The 22,482-nt window shown below is 37.6% G+C and overlaps 1 protein-coding gene across 1 annotated transcript in view; it reads left to right on the forward strand.

The window, feature by feature from the left end:
• Window positions 1-22,482, forward strand: part of LOC139310293 (uncharacterized) — an 89,184-nt gene that overhangs the window by 36,577 nt on the left and 30,125 nt on the right. The window contains exons 2-10 of the mRNA XM_070934456.1: window positions 4,673-5,002; window positions 6,279-6,587; window positions 9,218-10,037; window positions 10,131-10,366; window positions 11,957-12,070; window positions 14,513-14,776; window positions 16,043-16,339; window positions 18,671-18,985; window positions 21,323-21,637. Coding sequence (XP_070790557.1) covers window positions 4,673-5,002; window positions 6,279-6,587; window positions 9,218-10,037; window positions 10,131-10,366; window positions 11,957-12,070; window positions 14,513-14,776; window positions 16,043-16,339; window positions 18,671-18,985; window positions 21,323-21,637 — 3,000 coding nt within the window. The remainder of the gene's footprint in view (window positions 1-4,672; window positions 5,003-6,278; window positions 6,588-9,217; window positions 10,038-10,130; window positions 10,367-11,956; window positions 12,071-14,512; window positions 14,777-16,042; window positions 16,340-18,670; window positions 18,986-21,322; window positions 21,638-22,482) is intronic.

The raw sequence follows: 22,482 nt of genomic DNA on the forward strand, positions 1-22,482 counted from the left end.
GTTTAACAACTGCTGCATTCCACTGCTTTCATTCAGTAATCCCACTCTGGGAAATGTTGCTTATTAAAGTTAATTTGAGCTTTTCCAACAGATTAACAAGGAACAGGATCCGAAGTGCGAGTCCATTTATTTCTCTACGAGCATTAAGTAGGGGATCAAGCTTCAACAGTTTTTTGTAGCTGACCTTTCTGAAACAATGTTGAAGAATCTTATGTTCTGATTTAGAATTAAGCCTGATGTCACGAGTGGGTTTTTCTTCTCTTGGAGAAAGATCTTTTTTGGTGGATATCTACTTTACTAGCATGCCAGTAGGGGAGAAGAAATGGTGTTTTGCAGAGTTGTTGATGGCATGCTCAGGGAAGGGTTTGGAAGCCTGTAGAGTGGCAATTTCTTCTTCTTTGTCTTTAAATAATCCCTGTTTTATTGATAAAATATTGACATACGAAGAAAATAGGAAAAAGCAAGATAAAGCAATAAACAAAAAATCCTACTATGTTTACATTTTTAAAAGCATAAAAAAAGAGAAAATAAATTGCATTCTAGGGATATGTCCTCTCTTTCATTTGTATTCACAACCACTAGCCACAGTTTAAACTTTGCATCAAACAGTAATTGTTGTTGGTTTCTATTTAAATCCTAAAGACCATATTCCAGATGTCTAAATCTGACCTGCTCTGTGATAATTGTATACAACAGGAGCCCTTCCTGCTTGAATTTGGTTAAACTTCTAGAATATGTACTTTCAATTTTGCCACTGCAGCACATTCTCCAGTTTCAGCTTCCCGATCAGATATGGTGGGCCACGTATCTCTTTTCCTATCAAAGTAGCACTATCAGGGAGGAAATGTAACCTGTGAGTTGAGGATCCCTGAATTAAGTCTAAAATCTCCCATCACTAACCTGAGTGTAAGCATTATTGAACTCATGTGGAATTTGCATTTGCAAAATGCAAAATAATTGGCCCACACTGAATCTTGCAACTCTCCCATTGGTTTAGCTGCACACATAAAAGTCTGTAATCCCAAATTAAGAAAAACTAATACTTGTGGGAGAAAATGGAGTTGTATAGGTTACAGTTCTTATGCTTGGAAAGAGAGAGACGCATATAAAACATTTATATATAAATCTGAAATACATTTGCAAACCAAATTGGACTTTGCAGCAATATACTGTCCTATGGAATGCTTCTGTTCAGGATTCTTGTCAGTCAGCCATGCCCTTTTTTAAAGACACTCCATTTCGTATCCTTTTTAAAATTCCCTACCATTCTTTCATAACAGTTAGTCAGCATTATGTGGCTATTGAGCACGTACCATCTTCACTGGGTATGGATGTTGGGGATGGTGTTGGGACTTCCTTTCTGTTGACACCTTCTTTTACCTCAGGTTGTTTTTATACTTCTGAAAAACGGGGACTTCTTCAGCTACCTTTACCCTTCTCTTTTGTGTGAAATGTAAGGTTTTACATTACAAAATGATAGATATGTAGATTTGCTGATGTATATAATATCATTAGTATTCTGGAGCCTTGCCAAAATACTGAATTAGATGTACCCTCCAGTAGAACTGTATAAGAACCACTTAGATGGGTGTAATTGATGAAATGAAATGAATGAAATCATACTATTAAGACTTGCTGGGACAAGGCATTCTGGATCAGGCTCAAGGTTCTTTCTGAAAACGAAGGGAGAAGGGTGTATGTGTTTTGCTTTTGCATGTGCTCATATAGCTAATTTATTCTGCTTAAGTGCAGACAGGATCAGTGGCTTTCTCTGCACATCAGATACTGAGGCCAAGATTCAGGTAGGAGGCAAATTGTTGAGTGCTCAAGTTGGTTCCAGCTAGTGTTTGTTAAGTGGGGACATGTTTTATTTTTTAATTATTTCTTTAATAATATTTATAACTTACCCAAATCCTGATGGATTCTGGGTTGAGTAAAGGAGAATATTTGTTATCAGCAGTGGTGGGTTCCACTGTATGGAACACTTACCACTGGTTCGCCCCCCCCATGCGCGCCTTCAACCAGCGTGCCTGGTTTGCCCCCCCACGTGCGCCTTCGCATATGTGCTTTGCGCACATGTCCACCTTCTGCGCATGCGCCCAGCCTTGAAAACATGGCTAAATAGGACAGCATTACATCCGGGCGGGTGAGGGGGCCCACCAGCAGTCGCTGCTAATTGTTCGCCAAACCGGTACAAACTGGCTGAATACCACTTCTGGTTCTCAGGGTTGAAATGAGGGGTCGTTGTTGCTCTCTCTGAGCTTGGTTGTTTTCTTGAAGACATTTCGTTACCCCAGCTAGGTAACATCATCAGTTCTAGTAGTACTAGGATTCTGGGTTAGCTACAACAAAGACAAAAATATCAAAGGAACTAAATATAATACCATCCCACACCATTGATAATATGTCAGGTGCTTTTAAAACAAAATTTATTTAGTCTAAGGACCAAGCATGCAGTGGAATAAGACTACCGTATTTTTCAGAGTATAAGATGCACCTTTTTCCCCCAAAAAAGAGGGTGAAAATTTGGGTGTGTCTTATGCTCCGAATGTAGCCCCACCGGGCTTCTCAAATGGAGGTTTCAGAGGCCGAAAAAAGCATCAGAAACGAAGCTTCAGAAAAGAAGCCCGCAAACAGAGCTTCGGAGGCTTTTTTCTGAAGCTCTGTTTTGGAGGCTTTCAGAGGCAGGGAAAAAAGTTTTTTCTGAAACAGAGTTTCAGAAGCAGAAAAAAAGCAAAAAAAAAAGCAAGGCACAGAGCTCACAACCAAGGAACCTGTTGCTAAAATTCACCTTTGGGAACAGCTGATTGGGGGTATTCTGGGAGGCCCATCCACCTGCCAATCAGCCTTTTTCTTATTTTCCTCCCCAAAAACTAAGGTGTGTCTTATACTCCGGTGTGTCTTATACTCAAAAAAATACGGTACTTTGTTGTTTTTGCAAAATATCGACTTTGAGGAGCAAGCAGGTCATTTTTGTTTGTCCCTCCCCTTCTGAAAGGATGATTTTCATCTTGTGAGGGAAATCCATAACACCAAGTTGGCCAGATGGAAAATTACCTTAACTTCAAAGGCCGAGGCAAGAAGACACACATTCAGGCAACATATTCCCAGAGTTGCACATTTGTGACTCTTGCGAATATGTTGCTTGGATGCACATCTTCCTGCCTCTGTGTTTCAAGTCAAGGCAGTTTTCCACAGTGGTGAAATCCAATTTTTTTACTACCGGTTCTGTGGGCGTGGCTTGGTGGGTGTGGTGTGGCTTGGTGGGCATGGCTTGGTGGGCGTGGCAGGAGAAGGATACTGCAAAATCTCCAGTCCCACCCCACTTCAGGAGAAGGATACTGCAAAATCCCCATTCCCACCCCACTCTGGGACCAGCCAGAGGTGGTATTTGCAGGTTCTCCAAACTACTCAAAATTTCTGCTGCTGGTTCTCCAGAACCTGCTGGATTTTACCCCTGGTTTTCCATATGGATATCCTTTAATTCTCAGTATTGCCAAAGCATGCCCATTTCTGGTGACTACTCTCAAGTGCTCTTTAACCATCCTTTTGTATGGATGGGAACATATTTAAAGGTTAAGTGTGTGTGTGTGTGATTAGAAAACCAAGATAAATGCCAAAGTCCTGTAATTCATGAATGTTATGAACTCATTCTCACAGAATGAGGAAGATACAAAAACAAAGGGTCTGATGATGTTGGGGTATGTGTTTATTTCAAAAAACAAAACAAAACAGATGCTGGTATGTTGGTATGTTATGGAAAAAAAACAACTTAAGTAAAGCCCAGTATGTTCTTGTTTAATCCAATAGATGTTCCTGAAACGAGAAATATGAAACAAACAGGAACTTACAATCATTTATATTGTTCATATAATCTGGTTTAAAGGGCTTAGTAGGTCAGCCAGCAATCAGCTGCAAAAGAACCAGAACATGGAGAAAAACAGGGTAATAAGAAGGCGCTCGAGCATAATCAAAGTCAAGATTTAGGAGATCATAGTGACAGGAGCAGAACCAGGTAAAGAAAGTCCAAGAAAGTCCACGAATATCAGTCTGCTACCCAAGGGAGCTTCAGAAACTGTTTCCATGAGTGGGAAACTTTTGTAGACTGAACTTCACACTCAAAGGGCTAAGGCAGGGAAGGCATAAGATGGGCCTTAGTAGATCCTATACCACCAACATGCATATGACTAACATGGATCTTACTTTTTACCATTCATGAGCATATATCCATACTTAGTCCTATATACATAGGCATATACCCAAACTTATATCAATCGGAATAGAGCTGGAAGATACCTTAGAGATCTTGTAGTCCAACCTCCTGCTTAAGCAGGAGACCTATAACATTTCAGGCAAGTGACTGTCCAGTCTTTTCTTAAAATCCTCCCGTGATGAAGCACCCACAACTTCCAAAGGCAAGCTGTTCCACTGGTTAATTGTCCTCATTGTTAGGAAGTTTCTCCTTAATTCCAGGTTGCTTCTTTCCTTGATTAGTTTCCATCCATCCTTGATAGATTTCCATCTAGGTTTTTCTGCCAAATTTCCTTTGGCGCAGTCATATATTAGGATTCAAATGCAAATGTCTGTCCATCAATAAATATAGACTTGCTTAGAGTCGTTAAATTTTACCTCAGCCTTGTTTCTGTTCTCTTTTTCTTCATTTCATCTTTAGCCGTTATGACCAGACAAAAGGATGTATATAGTCCAAACACTGAAGCAAAGATTTCCACTTCCCATATACGGAGTCTAGATGCAGCCAGTACATCTGGAAATGATAAATTAAGGACGTTGTGGACCAACTTAGCTTCAGCATCTGTAGCTGCAACAGGAAGCACCACATCTTACACCAAAATAATCAGATCTGTGAATGTGACACCACAGTTATCTCAAATGATACAAACCAAGCGAGCAAGTGCCTCACGAAATATGGCAGGTATTGCTGAATCTGAATCAGTGACGCCCAAGACAGCAAATTCTCCAGTTTTGGAGAAAAAATATTCAGGTGAGTTTCATCATCAGTGTCTGAACTGTTGACCTAAAATGGGGGGAAGACACTGAAACAATATAATGTATTATATGATTAAGCAACCTTTATAGGGAAGATGGGAGTTTCCAAAATGTGTTTGTGGATATTTTCATAAAATGAATACCATAATTGGACACACTGTTAAAAAGATAAAATGGCTACTTATTAAGCATAGCAGGTCACAAAATTATTTATTTATTTGTATGCTATGGGTACATGGTAGCGAATTATCAGAATCCCCCCCAAAATAAAGACCACCCACAAAATAAATCAAATAGAAAATATAAATAAATAAATCAAAAACATGTGTGTACCAAATTCAAATATCCATTTACAGCACGTCCCCCTCCTTGCATTTAACATAATAAGCAGGACTTAAATGTTCTCCTGAATCCCAAATGGGAAGGAACAGACCAGATATCCATTTTTGTATACTTGTGTTTAGTTTTATACTCTAGGCCAGGGGTCGCCAAATGTGGCAACTTTTAAGACTTGTGAACTTCAACTCCCAGAATTCTTTAGCCAGCCATCAATTCTGGGAATTGAAGTCCACAAATTTTAAAGTTGTCAAGGTTGGATACCCTTGCTCTAGGCATATTCCTGGGTAAAAAACCCTTAAAAATGTTGCTTCATACAGAAAACTGATTTTGATGACATAATCATAAGATAGAGGCTTCATTTATGAGTTGAGACGTGATGGTGAGAAGCAGAGAATTAGGTAACACTATCCCTTGCATTCATTTTTTTGATTTGCTTATAATCTCCTACTCAAACAATAGAAAGACATTTTATACATTTGATGCACCTTTTAATGAGAAAAATATTGGAATAAAAATAGTCTGTTTCTCTCCATCCCCTCCTGAAACATGTTTCAGTTTACCCAGGGTTAAAGTTTATTAATGTTTTTCCATTTAATGCTTTTCATTAAAAAAAAAAAACAGAAAAATAGAAAACTTTGTATACTGCTACTATACTGCTATTATATTTACATTTAAGAGATTTTCTTTCCTTGGTATAACTGTCTTTTATTACAGATTTCAATGCATTCATGCATCATTTCAAAATTATTATTTATTTATTTAAATTTATTGGCCATCAAATTCCAGTGGACTCTGGGTGGCACACAAAAAGTAGGGGGAAAAAAACTTCATTGTTAGCCACTGAGAATAACTGATAAGTGGCCAGCTCTAGAAATTTAAATCATAAACCAAGGAAGAGTGACATAATGAAACAGCCCTGTTTTTTATTTCAGCCATTGGTAGTAACTACCATACAGCTAATACCTGGGATGAAGACAGCACAACCTCCAATTTCCATATTCCAGACATGGGCAGTTCAGCAACATTCAGTCAGAGTTCAGAAAGGACTTCCCACTTTCTTAGAGAGAATTTCACTGGAAAACGGCCAGCTACTCAAAAAGAACTTGCTACGTCTTCTGGTCAGATCCAACGGTCATCTCATGTAACATTTCCAATACCCCAAAGTAGGACATCAAATGCCAAACAGCCTGATTCTTTAACTAGGATTGTGCTTACTCGGTCTTATACTTCTCCACAAACTAGTATGTATCTTTCCATATTTTCTATTCCTTACTGTCAGAAAAAGCAGGTGATGCTAATACAGCAGAGTGGGCAAACTTTTGGTGGCCTTGAGTTCACATTTTATATTTCATGGCAATCTTGGATTGCAAGAATAGCAATATGGGTGCAAATGGATAGAAGTGTGGCATCTATTTTGGGGCAGGATTTTTCATTCCCCCCCCACTTTTCTTAACTATTTTTCTGGAATTCATATGAATGTTTCTTTGAGTTATCTGGCTTAAAATAATGGTACCACCTATAATTGACAGAATGGTTAAAAAAAAGACTACAAAGAATAGGGCTGGGTACTTGTCAAAATTCTGCTCTAGAACGTAGCTCTAATTTGGTACAAGTTACGACCACAATTAAGCCTAACATTTCTTTTGTTAAGGGAGACATTTGTTAAGTGAGTTTTGCCCATTTTACAACCTTTCTTGCCACAGTTGTTAGGGGAATCATTGCAGTTGATAAGTTAGTAACCTGATTGTTAAGTGAATCTGGCGTCCCCATTGACTTTGCTTGTCAGATGGTCGCAAAAGGGGATCACATGATCCCAGGACATTGCGACCATCATGAATATGAAACAGTTGTCAAACATCTGAATTTTGATCACATGATCATGGTGATGCTACAAACGTCGTAACTGTGAAAAACGGTCAAAAGTCACTTTTTTCGGTGCCGTTGTAACTTTGGTCACTAAATGGACTGTTGTAAGTCAAGGACTACCTGTAATGGATTGAATGAAAGTGAAAGGGGTGACAATAAATCTGGACAAGACAAATGAGTTGTGGTTCAGTAGGCAATCAGACATTCAGTATGTGCTAGATGGTTCTGCATTTCCTCTTCAAAAGTAAACCCACAATCTAAAGTGCTCCTTAATTTGCCATATTGCATATTTCCAAATTGCAGTTTGTGGTGTGAAACACTTTTCACCATTGCCTCTACAGTGCCAGTTGCCATCAATCCTGGGTTGGTCAATTATGGTCATACTTACCCATGTCTGGTTTAGATCAAAATTAGTTTGCTACAATCTTCTTGATGCAGGCCTACTTCTTTTAAGACAGTCCTCCTGAACTTCAATTGATATAAAATGGACTGGGTAGGATGGAATATAAATTGAGTAAATTAAACTGGGGAAAATCTATAATTATCAGGTAAACAAAATCCCAATCTTTGTCTCAATAATTGGTGGAAAATATTAAATTTTCTCTATCTAGATGTCAAAATGAAATACATTTATAGTGCAGAACCGATTATCTTTTTTCATATGTGGATAGGTTACTGTTTTGCCTTTCGTTTTGTTGATTTAGGGTGTAAGGCCCTAGTTCTGGAAACCTTCACTGGGAATAATAATAATAATAATAATAATAATAATAATAATAATAATAATAATAATAATAATAATAATAGCAGCTATATATATATATATATACTGTACCTCAGACCTGCTCCATTTCCTTAGCTTTCCTTGCTGTCTCTTTTATTCTTTTCAAAATGGAGCATGAAATTATCAGGAATAAGTCTGCCAAATAACACAGTTTGGCAAGCATCGCATCTTTTTAAATTTGTTTTTCTACAGCTGCTCTTTTCTATGGAATAGTTGCTTTTTCTTTCATCTGTTTTCCACTGTTTGTGTGAGAGAAATTCTGTCAGGACTCGAAGAGGCCTTCGACAAAGTATTTTGAAGGTTTTTCTGCTTGCAGTTACTCCACAGAGTTGTCAAATAATTCAAATCCATTTCTCTCGCATTTTTAGAATTGTAGCTTGGCAACCTTCACTGTAAAAGTCTGAGTGCGCAGCTTGCTGAGTTCAGAGAAATAGTTTCTTTTGACATACATGAAGTCCACAAACAAGCAAATGATTTCCGCTAGAGTATGGCATCCCATTAAATGAGATCATTAAGACAATGCAGAACATATTAGTCTTGCACTGACTCGACTTTACAATTTAAAATGAATAAAGTTATAATAACAATGCCAGCTTTGTTCACTGCATGAGAATGTTTTTGCCAGCACTGCTTGGCACAAACCTGACATGTGGGGCAGAGCTAATCTGAAGGTATGTTGCTCTGGGTGTATTAATTTCTACCGACTTTCTTTAAGTTGATTTGTTGGATATTTCAATTTCTGCATTTAAAAGAAGAAAAGCGAGTAATATAAAAAGTCATCCTGGAGTCTGCAATATGGTGCCACCTCCCCCCTCCCCCCAACACTAGAATGCTGGCTGGATGTCTGCAGCCCTCATGAAAGAAAATATTATGCATATTGATTAATTTAGAGATCATTGAAATCATTTGAAATTTGAAGATTTGGGTTGGGCATTTGGGCCATTGAGTGACATCTTGGAATCGTTCCAGGCAAGCTAACTGAGCATTACCCTAACATGTAGAAAGAAAAACTAGTATGATTTTATTCTTAGGGTGATGTTACATATCACACTGCGCCATAACAAATATGATGTGTGAAGCAGACTGTGGATTTTATTCTGCCTGATTAACTAGCCTTCTATTATATTTGCAGAAATATATTATATATGAATACACTTTGAGAGATTCTGCCCAATATGTAGGGCGCATATCTAATTTCTTTTTGCTATGTTTCATTTATGAAAGATACTCATCAGTTAAGCAGAAACTCCAACACAGAAAAAAGAATTTCCAGTTCTGATATGGAGTATACGACAATTCTGAGCAGATCCAACAGAAGTGAGGAGAACATATTTCAAACTATAAGAGACTTCAGCTCTCAACGTTCACATTCTACATCTGCACTCTCTAACCTTGAAATGTCCACCAATGGGGGGAAGATACTACGAACTCATGGAGACATCAGCAGTTCTCAAGGTCCACATTCCACATCTGCTGTCTCAAACCTTGAAATGTCCACGAATGGGGGAAAAATACTAAAAACTCATGGAGACATCAGCAGTTCTCAAGGTCCACATTCCACATCTGCTGTCTCAAACCTTGAAATGTCCACCAATGGGGGAAAGATACTACGAACTCTCAGAGACATCAGCAGTTCTCAAGGTCCACATTCCACATCTGCTGTCTCAAACCTTGAAATGTCCACCAATGGGGGAAAGATACTACGAACTCATGGAGACATCAGCAGTTCTCAAGGTCCACATTCCACATCTGCTGTCTCAAACCTTGAAATGTCCACCAATGGGGGAAAGATACTACGAACTCATGGAGACATCAGCAGTTCTCAAGGTCCACATTCCACATCTGCTATCTCAAACCTTGAAATGTCCACCAATGGGAGGAAGATACTACGAACTCTCAGAGACATCAACCATTCTCAAGATCCACATTCTACATCTGCGGTCTCAAACCTTAAAATATCCACCAGTGGGGAGAAGATACTACGAACTGTCAGAATGAGCAGCAATTCTCAAGGTCCACATTCTACATCTTCAGTCTCTTACCCTGAAATGTACACCAATGGGAAGAAGATACTACGGACTCTCAGAGACAGCAGAGGTTCTCAGAATCCACATTCTGTGTCCACAATCTCTAATCTTGAAATGCCCACCAATGGGGAGAAGATACTACGAACTGTCAGAGAGAGCAGAAGTTCTCAAAATCCACGTTCTGTATCCACAATCTCTATCCTTGAAATGTCTGCCCCTTCAGACCCCAGTGATGCTTCTTACGTGATAGTGCCTGCAGATTCCCAACAAATGGATCTGTCAACACAAGAGACTGATGAAACTAAAGCAACAGATAGACATTCTCAGTCACCTTCAACAACTACAGGTAAAGGAGAAGGATCTCGCATTTGATCAAGATTTCTGAATCTTTTATTCATATCGAGATAAAGCCAGATGTTCTAGATGAATAGGGGGAAAAAAAGGAAAGAGAAAAGGAAAAATAAGTTATCCCTAGGGAAACAAGTTATTTTGGAAAAAAAGCAGAAAAATTTATATATGACTGTTTTAATTAAATCTTCATTTCAAACACTGGGGAAGGGTAAAAGTGTTGCAGAGGGTTGTTTCTTTATTGAGTGATGTCAGCACTAAAGATTATTTGGCTACCAAAATTATTTATTTTATTTATTGGTTCGATTTATATGCTGCCCTTTTCCGGAGACTCAGGGCGGCTTACAATGCGTTAAGCAATAGCCTTCATACTTTTGTATATACCTGCTTAGTATAGCTTTCGCCCCCCTTCCCAGCGGTGTTCTTTTTTATACAAAGTCATCTTATTGCCCCAACAAACTGGGTCCTCATTTTACCTACCTCGAAAGGATGGAAGGCTGAGTCAACCTTGAGCCTGGTGAGATTTGAACTTGTAGTAATTGCAGGCAGCTGGTGTTACTTAACAGTGCTTTAGTCTGCTGCGCCACCAAGGCTCTTTTCTTCCTTTTATCTTATTGGATTCAAATAAATCATATTAATAATAGGTGAAATCACTTAAGAAAATTAGATATGTCCAACATTGGCTTTATCTTAATGCAGGAAAGGTAATACTGAGAAATGATAAGAACTGCATTCCAAAATAAAATTGAAGTAAAAGGAATGATGATTATGTTCATAATTAGGATAATCTGTTTTGTTTGTATGGCACCCTTTCTCTTGATGAAGTCCAGAGTCTAAATAATGAACAAATCTAGAACATTGTTGTAAAACAACACATTTTAAAAATGTAAGAAATCTCTGCAAAGACCTGGTACAACTGAACTTCATGCAAGCAGTTGCTGATGTTTCCTTCTCAACATTATTATATGAAATATGTAGCAGATGTCCAAAACAATTTAAAAAACAATTTTCTTTAATTTAATTATGGTTTTTATTTTCCATGCAATTAAGACTAAAATGAATAGTTACTAGCAGGTCCCCATGGCTTACGTATTTTCTTTTCAATCTTAAAGAGATATTTACTTTTCTAATCCTTGGAATATATTTCTAATCTTTGGTCGAGTTGAATATATCCTTTACAATAAGTGTTAAATTAATTGTTTATAATATAATCTATTGAAAAACAATTTGTTGAAATTAACAAGCTTCAAACTTTAGAACAAAATTCACATGAAATATTTGAGAAGCTATGGATATGAATACCTTTGCAGAAAAAGAACTTTTTCATTAAAATGGATATTAAAAATGATTTAAGATTTTAGCTGTATGTTGAAGTACAGAGAGCTGCTAGTATTCAACAAAGAGTTAGCATTTTCTAGACCTCATTACCATCATTTAGTGGCTTCTGGATGTTTACAGAAGATATGGAAGATCTATACTACACTATGTTGAATAAAATAACCAGGATCCAGGTTGTGGGAAATGGTACCATCAAAAGTGTATGAAATGCAAGAGGTGTCATGCATTCTGTATTCTCATCCTTTCTCAGTGACCAATCAGATGTCTATGGAAAGCCCACATACTAGAGAGAAGTGCAAAAAACCTTTCTGTACATGTTCTCAAGCAACTGAGATAGACAGGCATCCCAAGACTTATACCAGAGGTAATACTTAGCATTCATAATGGGGAGCCATCAATAGATTGACTGGCCCTGAATTCTCACTACTCTTTTAAAGGTATCCATATTACGGTAATGGCCAACACCACATCACAATACTGAATTCTATGTTCTGTAGTTTAATTCTGTACGCTGATGACACCCAGCTGTACATCTCCACCCCAGACCACCCCAACGATGCCCTTGAAGTGATGTCCCGGTGCCTGGAGGCGGTGCGGGTCTGGATGGGGAGGAACAGGCTCCGACTCAATCCCTCCAAGACTGAGTGGCTGTGGCTGCCGGCGTCCCAATATAGTCAGCTGGTGCCATCGCTGACTATTGGGGGCGAGACATTGGCCCCCACGGAGAGGGCGCGTAACTTGGGTGTCCTCCTGGACGCACGGCTGTCCTTAGAAGAGCATTTGACGGCCGTGGCCAGGGGGGCTTTCTATCAGGTTCGCCTGATACGCCAGTTGCGCCCCTTTCTGGATCGGGACTCCCTATGCACGGTCACTCATGCCCTCGTTACTTCCCGCCTTGACTACTGTAATGCTCTCTACATGGGGCTCCCTTTGAGGAGCACTCGGAGGCTCCAACTGGTGCAGAATGCGGCCGCGCGGGTACTTATGGGGGCGGCATGGCGCTCCCACGTGACACCTCTCCTGCGCGAGCTGCATTGGCTTCCAGTGGTCTTCCGAGTGCGCTTCAAGGTGTTGGTTCTCATCTTCAAAGCGCTCCATGGCTTAGGACCCAGTTATTTACGAGACCACCTTCTGCCTCCGATAACCTCCCACCGGCCAACACGCTCCCACAGAGAGGGTCTCCTCAGGGTGCCGTCTGTCAGGCAATGTCGGCTGGCGACCCCCCGGGGAAGAGCCTTCTCTGTGGGGGCACCCGCCCTCTGGAATGAGCTGCCCCCAGGGATACGACTAATCCCGGACCTCCGGACCTTCCGCCGGGCCCTGAAGACTTTTTTATTTCAGCAAGCCGGGCTGGGTTAAAAAAAAAATTTTTAATTGGTGAATTTTATGGGTAACGGGGTTTTAAATTGGAGAAGCCTAAGATAATTTAATTTTGTTTTAATGTATTTTAATATTTGTATTGTGTGTTTTTAATTTTGGCTGTTCACCGCCCCGAGTCCTTCGGGAGAGGGGGCGGTATAAAAATTTAATAAATAAATAAATAAATAAATAAATAAATAAATAAATAAATTACAGTCATAAAGTGGTTTACTGGATTTCAATTTTAGCTTGACCTTACAGGTAGTCCTCAATTTATGATCACAATTGAGTCCAAAATTTCTTTTGCTAAGTGAGACGTTTGTTAAGTGAGTTTGGGCCCATTTTACGACCTTTCTTGCCACAATTGTTAAGTGAATCACTGCAGTTGTTGAATTAGTAACATGGTTGTTAAGTGAAGCTGGCTTCCCCATTGACTTTGTTTGCAAGAAAGTTGCAAAAGGTGATCACATGACCCCGGGACAATGCAACTGTCATAAATATGAGTCAGTTGCCAAGCATGTGACCATGGAGATGCTGCAATGGTCATAACTGAAAAACGATCAAAAGTCACTTTTGTCAGTGCTGTTGTAACTTTGAATGGTCACTAAATGAACTGTTGTAAGTCGAGGACTACCTGTATTGATTTGAATAAACTCAGCTGATGTGATTTACTAAACGATGCTTTATGGGTATTGTTGAACCCAACATGGCTTATTCAACAAATGAATAAGCAACTGGGTTAGCACGGTAAGTAAACCAGACCTATGTGCTATCTATATAATATATCTTGAATCTCACCTTAGCTAATTTTAAATTCTAATATTATTTCTGATAATATTATCAGAAATAGAAGAAATTTTCTTCCCCCACTTTAATTTAAGGAATTAAGGACAGATTAGATATCACAAGCTAATATTCATCAGAGATAAATTGAGTTGGTCTTATATATGATAAAAATTGACTATATCAGATAATAAACACAAACAAAATCTCCAAACATTAAATGATGCATTAAAATCTGGAATAACTTTTCTTGAAAAGACATATATATTTTCACATTGGATGTGAAAAGAAAAAAAAAAACTCCAAGAGATTTAAATACAAATAAATATTTTGGTAAGTTGTGACAATATCTGAACATAGAATAGGATTGGTTTCTTTATGTATATTTAATTCCTCATCTATTTGTTTATATATTTTTCATAGGTTTATATGCTGCTCCAATAATCAATTGATTCTGAAAAGCTTATGTAGAGGAAAATTTAAATGTCATCATTATAAATTTTACATCTAAATTCTCGTTGATCTTTTTTATAACAATAAAACACCTATTCCCAACAGAAGTAATATTTTCCACTAAATATATATGAATATCCATTAGGGGAAAAGCATTATGTTAATTCAGCCTGTAGAGGATTCATCTCATCTTTTCATTGATATATTTCAGCCGTGGAAGGCACTAAACAGATGAACAGCAGATCAAACACAGAGAGCAAAATACCCAGTTCTCACTTGGACAGTGTGACTGTTTCAAGAGTATTAGTCAGAGATGAAGAGAAGTCCAAGAATGTAACACAAGCATTCACCACCGCTAACACTTCCAGTTCTTCAAGGCTTTCATCCAGACAAGAAAAAACTGAACAAATGGATTTGTTGCGCAGGGATTTTGTCGTCACTAAAGAAGCATTTACATTTTCCCAGGCTCCTACAGGTAAATAAGGAAAATCCTCTTGTTTCTTCAGGCATTGCTAAGGCTATCTGGGTAAAGATAAAATGAAAATATTTGGGGTGGCTATTAAACAAGAAAACAAGATAAAAGAACAAGCAGTTTATTTAGAAAGAGGCAATAAACTGAAGTCACTAGGAGATGAAGATGAATGAAATAATTGCATCTTCTTTAATGGGACAATAAAATCTAGTTTTAAATTGTCTCTAGTCCAGAATAATATGTATGACAAAGTTTAAAGCACTGGGACAGACTGAATTATTATCCTGTAAAGCATTAAAGATAATACTAATGCATACATTAGATTTCCTGTTACAAGTTTTAATTAGGAAGAGATGGCACTGATTATTGGGGAAATTTCTGAAAAACTGTGGATAAAAACTGTAATAATTAACAGTAGGAAAACCAAGTCCTGTTTAAAAGGTTAGAGAAAAACATTTCACCTGTAATAGATCAGAGTACTATACTAATAATATTGATAGTTGTTTGTAATAAAATTATCCATTCACTAGTTCTCCTCAATAAATATGATTATAGGTAAATCATGAAATAAGTTTTTAATCTTAAATTGGTTTAAAAGATACATGTTTTTACCTTGTCAAATTCTTCTGTAACATTGATTATTCTGGAAAAAAAAAAGAGACTGTATAATGTAAATGTAAAGTTTTAATTCTCGTACTGTTGGTATAGTGAAATAAGATCAAAACAATTGGCCCTAATTTACCATACCCAACAGTAATTATTTTCAGATTAGAACCTTGTTCTATTTTTTAATACGTATTTTTAAAAATATTAATAGATTTCCTAAACTATTCTGTTGTTCTCCAGTTTGGCAACCATGCAATCTTACAATACATTTGAAAAAGATAAATGTGATCATTCTGATAGCCACTCTTTAAACTATGGTGGAAATCTCACTTCCACCAATCATAAAATGGCATATTGCATTTCCATGAAAGCACACAATTTAGATATATTTACCAGACCCAGTGCATTAGAGATAGAGCATACCAAAGAACTTACAAGAGCTTGGCAGTAAGATGAAGCACTGAACAGGTAATATTTGTATGAGCAGGTATTCTATTCCTTTTTGGTTTTGTTACATATCACATAACTACCTTTAAGATCTTAAATTGTTTCTTTATGTGGATTTTAATGAGTAGTACTATTGTGGGCTTTCCAAAAAGTAAATAAAAACTTGCTTGGGTTCTTTGCAACTGAATGGATTAATTTTCTATTGTTGCATTTCAGAACAAAATAGTCAGCCACTGAGCAGCTCAGAAATGGAGAGCATTGCTTCCACCTTTTACACAAAGAACAGATCTGACAGGAGTGGGAAGAGGATAATACAGACTCTAGGGCACACCAGTAATTCTTACTATCCAGAGTCAATATTCACAGCTTCTCAGAGTGAAATACCCAGCAGTTCAGCTCTTACTGATTATTCTTCTGTGTTGAGTTCAGTTCAAACCAGACAAAAAGATTTATCACCTGGGTTCACCATAGAAGCAGAAAGTACATATCCTTGGGATTCCTCACAAGCAACAGGTAAAGAATTTTTTTCCCCTGAATTTCAGAACCTTGTCTGGTATCAAGATAAAAGCAAAATGTCACGATTAAACTTTAAACGAGAAAAAAGGATTGGGATGGGTAAATGGAAAAACAAACTGCTAAGACATTTGAAGGTGAAGTTTATTAAAAGTATGCTGGTTTTGTATTATTATTATTATTTGCAATTTCAATTTATTTGGCCACCCATCTTAAATTCATTACTCCGAGCAGCCAACAAGAGTTAAAAACACCATAAAGAATATAACAGTAATAAAAAACATACATGTAAATTAGTAGCTGAGGTTAAAAAAAAAAATTAAAATGACCATCATTAACAGATGGCATTCCTTAACAAAGAGGATCCAGAGCAGTCCTCTCCTAACAGCCCAAATGGAATGGGTAGACATCTTCGGAAAGAGACAGTCCCTTAAATAACCTGGCCTCATGCTATGAAGGAATTTAAAGGTAACTCCCAGCCTCTTGAATTGATTTTTATTTATTGATTGATTTTTTGTAGCCACCCATTTCACATTTGTGACTCTAGGTGGCACATATAGTTCGGCAAAACAATTAAAACCATTAAAAACAAATAGCTATGAATATAAACAAAGATGCAGGAAAGTGCATTCAAAATCTTACATATCATACAACCAGTTGAACCTGGAAGCAAACTGGCACCCAATACAGTTCACAGAAGAGAGGTGTAATACATTCTGATGGTGAGGAATACATGACTGCTTGCAGCACTACATTCTGTACCAGCTGCAGCTTCCAGATGCTGTTCAAAGGCAGCTCCATATAAACTGCACTGCAGTAGTCCAATAGTCCATCAGTCTGACTTTCAAATGACTCTTGCATAAACAGAGACACCCATACATATACGGTATCTCTGTCTGTCTGTCTACCATAGACCTGAAGATAAATAATTAGAAGAGATGTAGAGAAAATATATATCCCAAATAGATTTCATTGTATCAGAAATAATTTTAATTCAGATTGGGAGATCTAAATGATTGCCATTTTCCTTCTATTATGCTGTAATGTATCTTCTGTGTACCATATCCTATACTTCACTGAATCCAGTTCTTGTGAGGAATCATAGAATCATAGGACTGGAAACTGCTGTGAGTTATAGGAATCAGGGAAATCAAATACCTCGGAGACTAGAGATCTCTAGCATGATCCACAGCTAGATTTAACTCCATCTGTTGTAGAAAATTAGGATCAAGCACACTTGTCATTCAATGGATCATGCTGTTTTTCCTGACATTCTAGCATTGGAATGTACTTATTTTATATTCTATTTTAACTGGATGGAATTTCACTATAATTTAGATTCTTCTCCTTTCTTTGTCATGGAACAATTGCTGATGGTTTCTTATTATACCTGCTTTATGAATAAAATATAATTCCAAAGAAAGTCTAAACTGATTTTTTAATGTCAAAGTGTACTCAGGTGAAATTAGGGCTAAATGAATGATACTATTAATCTTCTTGACAGTTTTCTCTTTAGAACTGGTTTGAACTGATACAGTAATCTTAAAACATTTTAAGATACTTATATCTAATCATTTAATCTTGGTATAAAATTAGTAAAAATATTAGGGGTATTTGAATATGAGACTGAACATAGGATAAATTGAATTAAAATGTTAATAATGTTCTGAGTGCTTGCAAATATGTATGGAAATAGGACATGTCTCATCATTACATTTCATATGGTCTGTGTATGTTTAATGTGCTAATCTGCTCCACACAACAATTAAAATAAATTTCTGAGGTAAAAAGTTGCATATAAATATGTCCATTGTCTGAAATCAGTGGATCAGATCCTCTCTCCTCCTTCATCACTATACCACAATTCACAAATTTCTTCTAGAAAGTTAGGAACTCACACAATAAGTTACCAGAGGCATCCAGTTCTGCTGATGGACTGAAATTAATTTTCATAATGTTAGATATAGCCCAATAATCTGAACTCGTACACTACAGCATATTGTCCTTCAGGACAAGAAAAATTTACAGTTATTGAGAAAGTGATTCATGGGGAAAAAACTTTTTTCCCAAAATTAATAATTTGCATATTATGAAATAAACATAACAAGACCTGAATTCATTTATTGACTTTCTATTTATCTAATGAAAAGATGGTCTAAAACCTTACAACAAACATATATATTCATTTACTTGTCATAATAATGTTTAAAATGTATTTTTCAGGCTAAAGATATTTGAAATTAATTTTTACCAATAGGTTATAAAACATGGTCTTCATTCATTCTTCATGCTGGCAGGTGGTGTATATAAATATTTACTGTTGTTTTTCAGATGCAGACGATAGCCACTTGAGAAGCAGTTCTTATAAAGAGAAAATTCCCACTTTTCAGAGAGATGGTGTATCTATTTCAAGTCTATCAAAAAGAGACGAAGGTAGTACACTACGAACTGCAAGGGATGTCAGCAGTTTTGAAAGTGACACACAAACATCCGCTGTTGCCAATACTACCATCTCCAGCAATTCAGATTTTGCTCATTCTTTTCATACGAAAACTCCAGAAGAGATTGGCCCAGATTTGTCACCTGAAAACACTGATTTTACTGAAGGAATGCTTACACCTTCTCAGGCGCCTTCAAAAACAACAGGTAAAGGATAAAGTTTTCAGAGGACTGAATTTATGTTTATGATTTTGAAGAATCAGTTTGGTGTAGTGGTTGAGTTCTAGTCCAGCTTAGACATGAAGCCAGCTAGATGACCTTGGACTTGGCGCTCCCTCTCAGTCCTAGAAAACAGATAAAGGCAAATCACTTCCCAAAACAAACTTTGCCAAGAAAACTGCAGGACTTGTCAAGGTGGTTGACAGCAGTCAAGAATAACTCAAAGGCAATTCCCCCCCCCAATTATTTGTTTTGGGTTTGTGTAAAAGATAATACAAATGTGATAGGATAAGATAAACCTCTCACAGAAACAGCAATTCCTGAGATTTCTATGCATTTTGAGATCTTATAGGTTCATATATTTTTGTTAATCTACGGACCATAATAAAGATGGATTTTTTAAATTCCTATAATTAATATGTGAAGTAAATTAAAAACATTTTTTAATGATGAATTTGTTTAGATTATGGTATAAGTATTAAAGTAGTTTGATTTTTATTGAATTCCGTGTTTCCTCAGCAGCATAATATCACTGCTTGTTACATTTTTGGGTGGAGGGGGAACAATGAAATGACCACACGTGGGAAAAAAAGCAGGGGGAGTGGGAGCTACTTCTGACTTCTTGCCAGCTTCCCCATTGATTTTGTTTGTGGGACGTTGGCAGGGAGGGTTGGAAATCACTCCTCTTCTTCCTCGGCTGACCTGTGGAACTGCTTGTTACTTTTCTGGGAGAGAGGAGGGAAACAAAAGGAGCTGTGGACCACGAGGAAATTGCATCCTTGCTCCTCATCCTGACATGTCCCCAAGGCCCTTCTCCCTTCAGGGACAAAGAGGGCTCACCCATCAACCACCAGAGATCCCCACCCAGCTCCATCTTACCAGGAGGCATCTGAGTCACTCTCTCATCCTTTCTTCACTGCTCACTGCCATTAAGAATTAAATTTCAGCCCCAGTCCCAAAACAGCTAATTGCTGCTCTCCTATCATGATTTACTAACACCCAGTTGAATGTTGGACTCAGAGGAAGGCAGAAAAGAGGAAAATATATGGCCCTCCCATCTTCCTTTGTAATCATGCAATCTACTGGGAAATATAGTTGGAAGGCAAAGTGGTACTGCAGTGGCCACATGTTTCCAAATTTCATTCCCACAGAAGTTATGGATTCTGCGATTCTGTAAATTAATTTATTTGAGTTGTCCTGGTTATCTTGTTAACCCAATACCTTCTAATTTCGCCCAATTGAAGATGACAAACCAGCACAAGAGTTTTAGTGGTATATAGACAGATGCTGCTAGTTTTTATAGAACAGTCCCCAAGTATAGTGCAATTAAGATGAAAATGAACGGTACTAATTTTCATGGGAATAAGTGTGATTACTTACAGATTTGGACACATATTGGTCTGTTGTGAAAAAATACTATTTAATTATGGTGATAGAGTTTATCATAAGCAATCCAGTGATCCCAGAAATTGAGAGCCAATTAATGCTGATGTCAGTGGAAGTTGGTTAGGAATTTAAACAGCCCAATGCAAATTAAGAAGAAAGCAAAATATTATGTCCCTAGAAACTGAGAGCATAGCAACTTGAAACTTACTGTGTACATGGCAATATCTTCCAATCCTTCTTGTCATGGAATGATGTATAACAAGGATGTGTATTCATCCTACAATTCTATTCTATTTTTATGTTTACTTATTTGTAACCCACCTTAATTATTTTTAAAAACAACTCAAGGAGGTGAACATATCCAACACAGCTTCCTCTTCCTGTTTTCCCCACAACAACAATCCTGAGGGAGAATGGGCTGAGAGAGAATGACTTTCATGGCTAAGGCAGGACTTGAACTCACAGTCTCCCGCTTTCTGGCCTTGTACCTTAACCACTAGATCAGGGGTCTCCAACCCCCGGGCTGTGGCCTACTAAGGCCGGGGCCTATTTAGAACTGGGCAGCGCGAGCAGCGGGCTGTCACATATGAACGAGTCCTTAGGATCCACAAATTTCATCTTGCAATGAAAGCTAAATAAAAAATAATTTATATGCCACCTAACTCCCAGAATCTCAGGTTAGGTTCAATTTTTTTACCTGAATAAGGATTCAGAATCCTTTTCTTCAAAACAGAAGCAGCAGCAGCTGATTCAGTATTCCCAAACATATGTGGAATAAATATAATTGCAAGGGAAGTTAAGAGCAATTTTTAAACTTATTTTTATAGAATAAAATATTCTGAAGGAAATGAAGAACAACTTTTTAATTTGAAAATTGATAGAAAGTTTTCGTGTACATATTTATGAGACTAAAACTAATTCCTTCCTATTCTGTTTCAGTTGAAGAGAATGGTCAGTCACTCAGCAGCCGCTCAAGTACAGAAGGCATTTTCTCCACTTATCACCTGAACAGCATCTCCATTTCAGTTCTATCTGGCTTAGATGGGCAGAGGACATTACGAACCCCAAGAGATGTCAGTAACGCTCACAATGTAACGCAAGGATCCATAGCCTGGCCCAATGAAACATCTAGTTCTTCAGGCCTCACTGGTTCTTCTTACCTGTTAACTCCGGTAGAAACAGATTTAACTCCTCAGATCACTGATTTCACTGAAGGAACAAGCACACATTTTCAAGCTTCTTCAGAAAAAATAGGTAAGAATGAAAGACATCTGGCTTCAGTTTTCAGCACACTACAGGAAATCCTTGACTTATGACCACAATTGAGCCCTGAGTTCTTGTTGCTAAGTGAGACAGTTGAGAAGCGAATTTTGTTTAATTTTATGATCTTTCTTGCCACAGTTGTTAAGTGAATCACTGCGGTTGTTAAGTTAATAACATGGCTGTTAAGTGAATCTCGCTTCCCCGTTGACTTTGCTTGTCAGAAAGTCACAAAGGATGATCACATAATTCTGGGACGCTGCAACCATCATAAATATGAACCGTTGCCAATCATTTTAATTTTAATCATGTGACCATGGGGATATTACAAAAACTGTCACAAGTCATTTTTTTCGGTGCTGTTGTAACTTCTAACAGTCACTAAATGAACTGTTGTAAGTCGAGGACTACCTGTATTATTGCTTGACATTTGCAGACAGGGTCTTGCTTGCTCTTGCCTGCTCTTCTCCATGCAGCTAGAATTAATATTTGTATATTCATATGATTTGTCACTGTTTTGAATCTTTTTTCCTAGGAAGAAAGAGCCACACAGAAATCCTCTTACTTCTCACAAATTCCCTTACTTCTCCCTTCCTTATCCACATGCTAATTGCTTCACATTTAGGGATAAGCTTTCTTGCTGCTTCTAGAAAACAATTCAGTACCAAAACTGGGAAACCACACTCAAAGTCATTAGCTTTGTAAAGATCTCTATTGGTTGGGCTTTTCCCATTCACATGATCTGCCGTGGATTCCTTCCTTGATATTGCTACGTATTAGTGCCCATCAATCTCATTTCTTATCATAGCCTCTCCCCACCAATAGTTCTTTTCCAAAAT

The sequence above is a fragment of the Pituophis catenifer genome, unplaced genomic scaffold (assembly GCF_029215685.1).
Source record: "Pituophis catenifer annectens isolate HBS135680 unplaced genomic scaffold, rPitCat1.0.hap2 SCAF_1, whole genome shotgun sequence".
Classification (NCBI taxonomy): Eukaryota; Metazoa; Chordata; class Lepidosauria; order Squamata; family Colubridae; genus Pituophis; species Pituophis catenifer.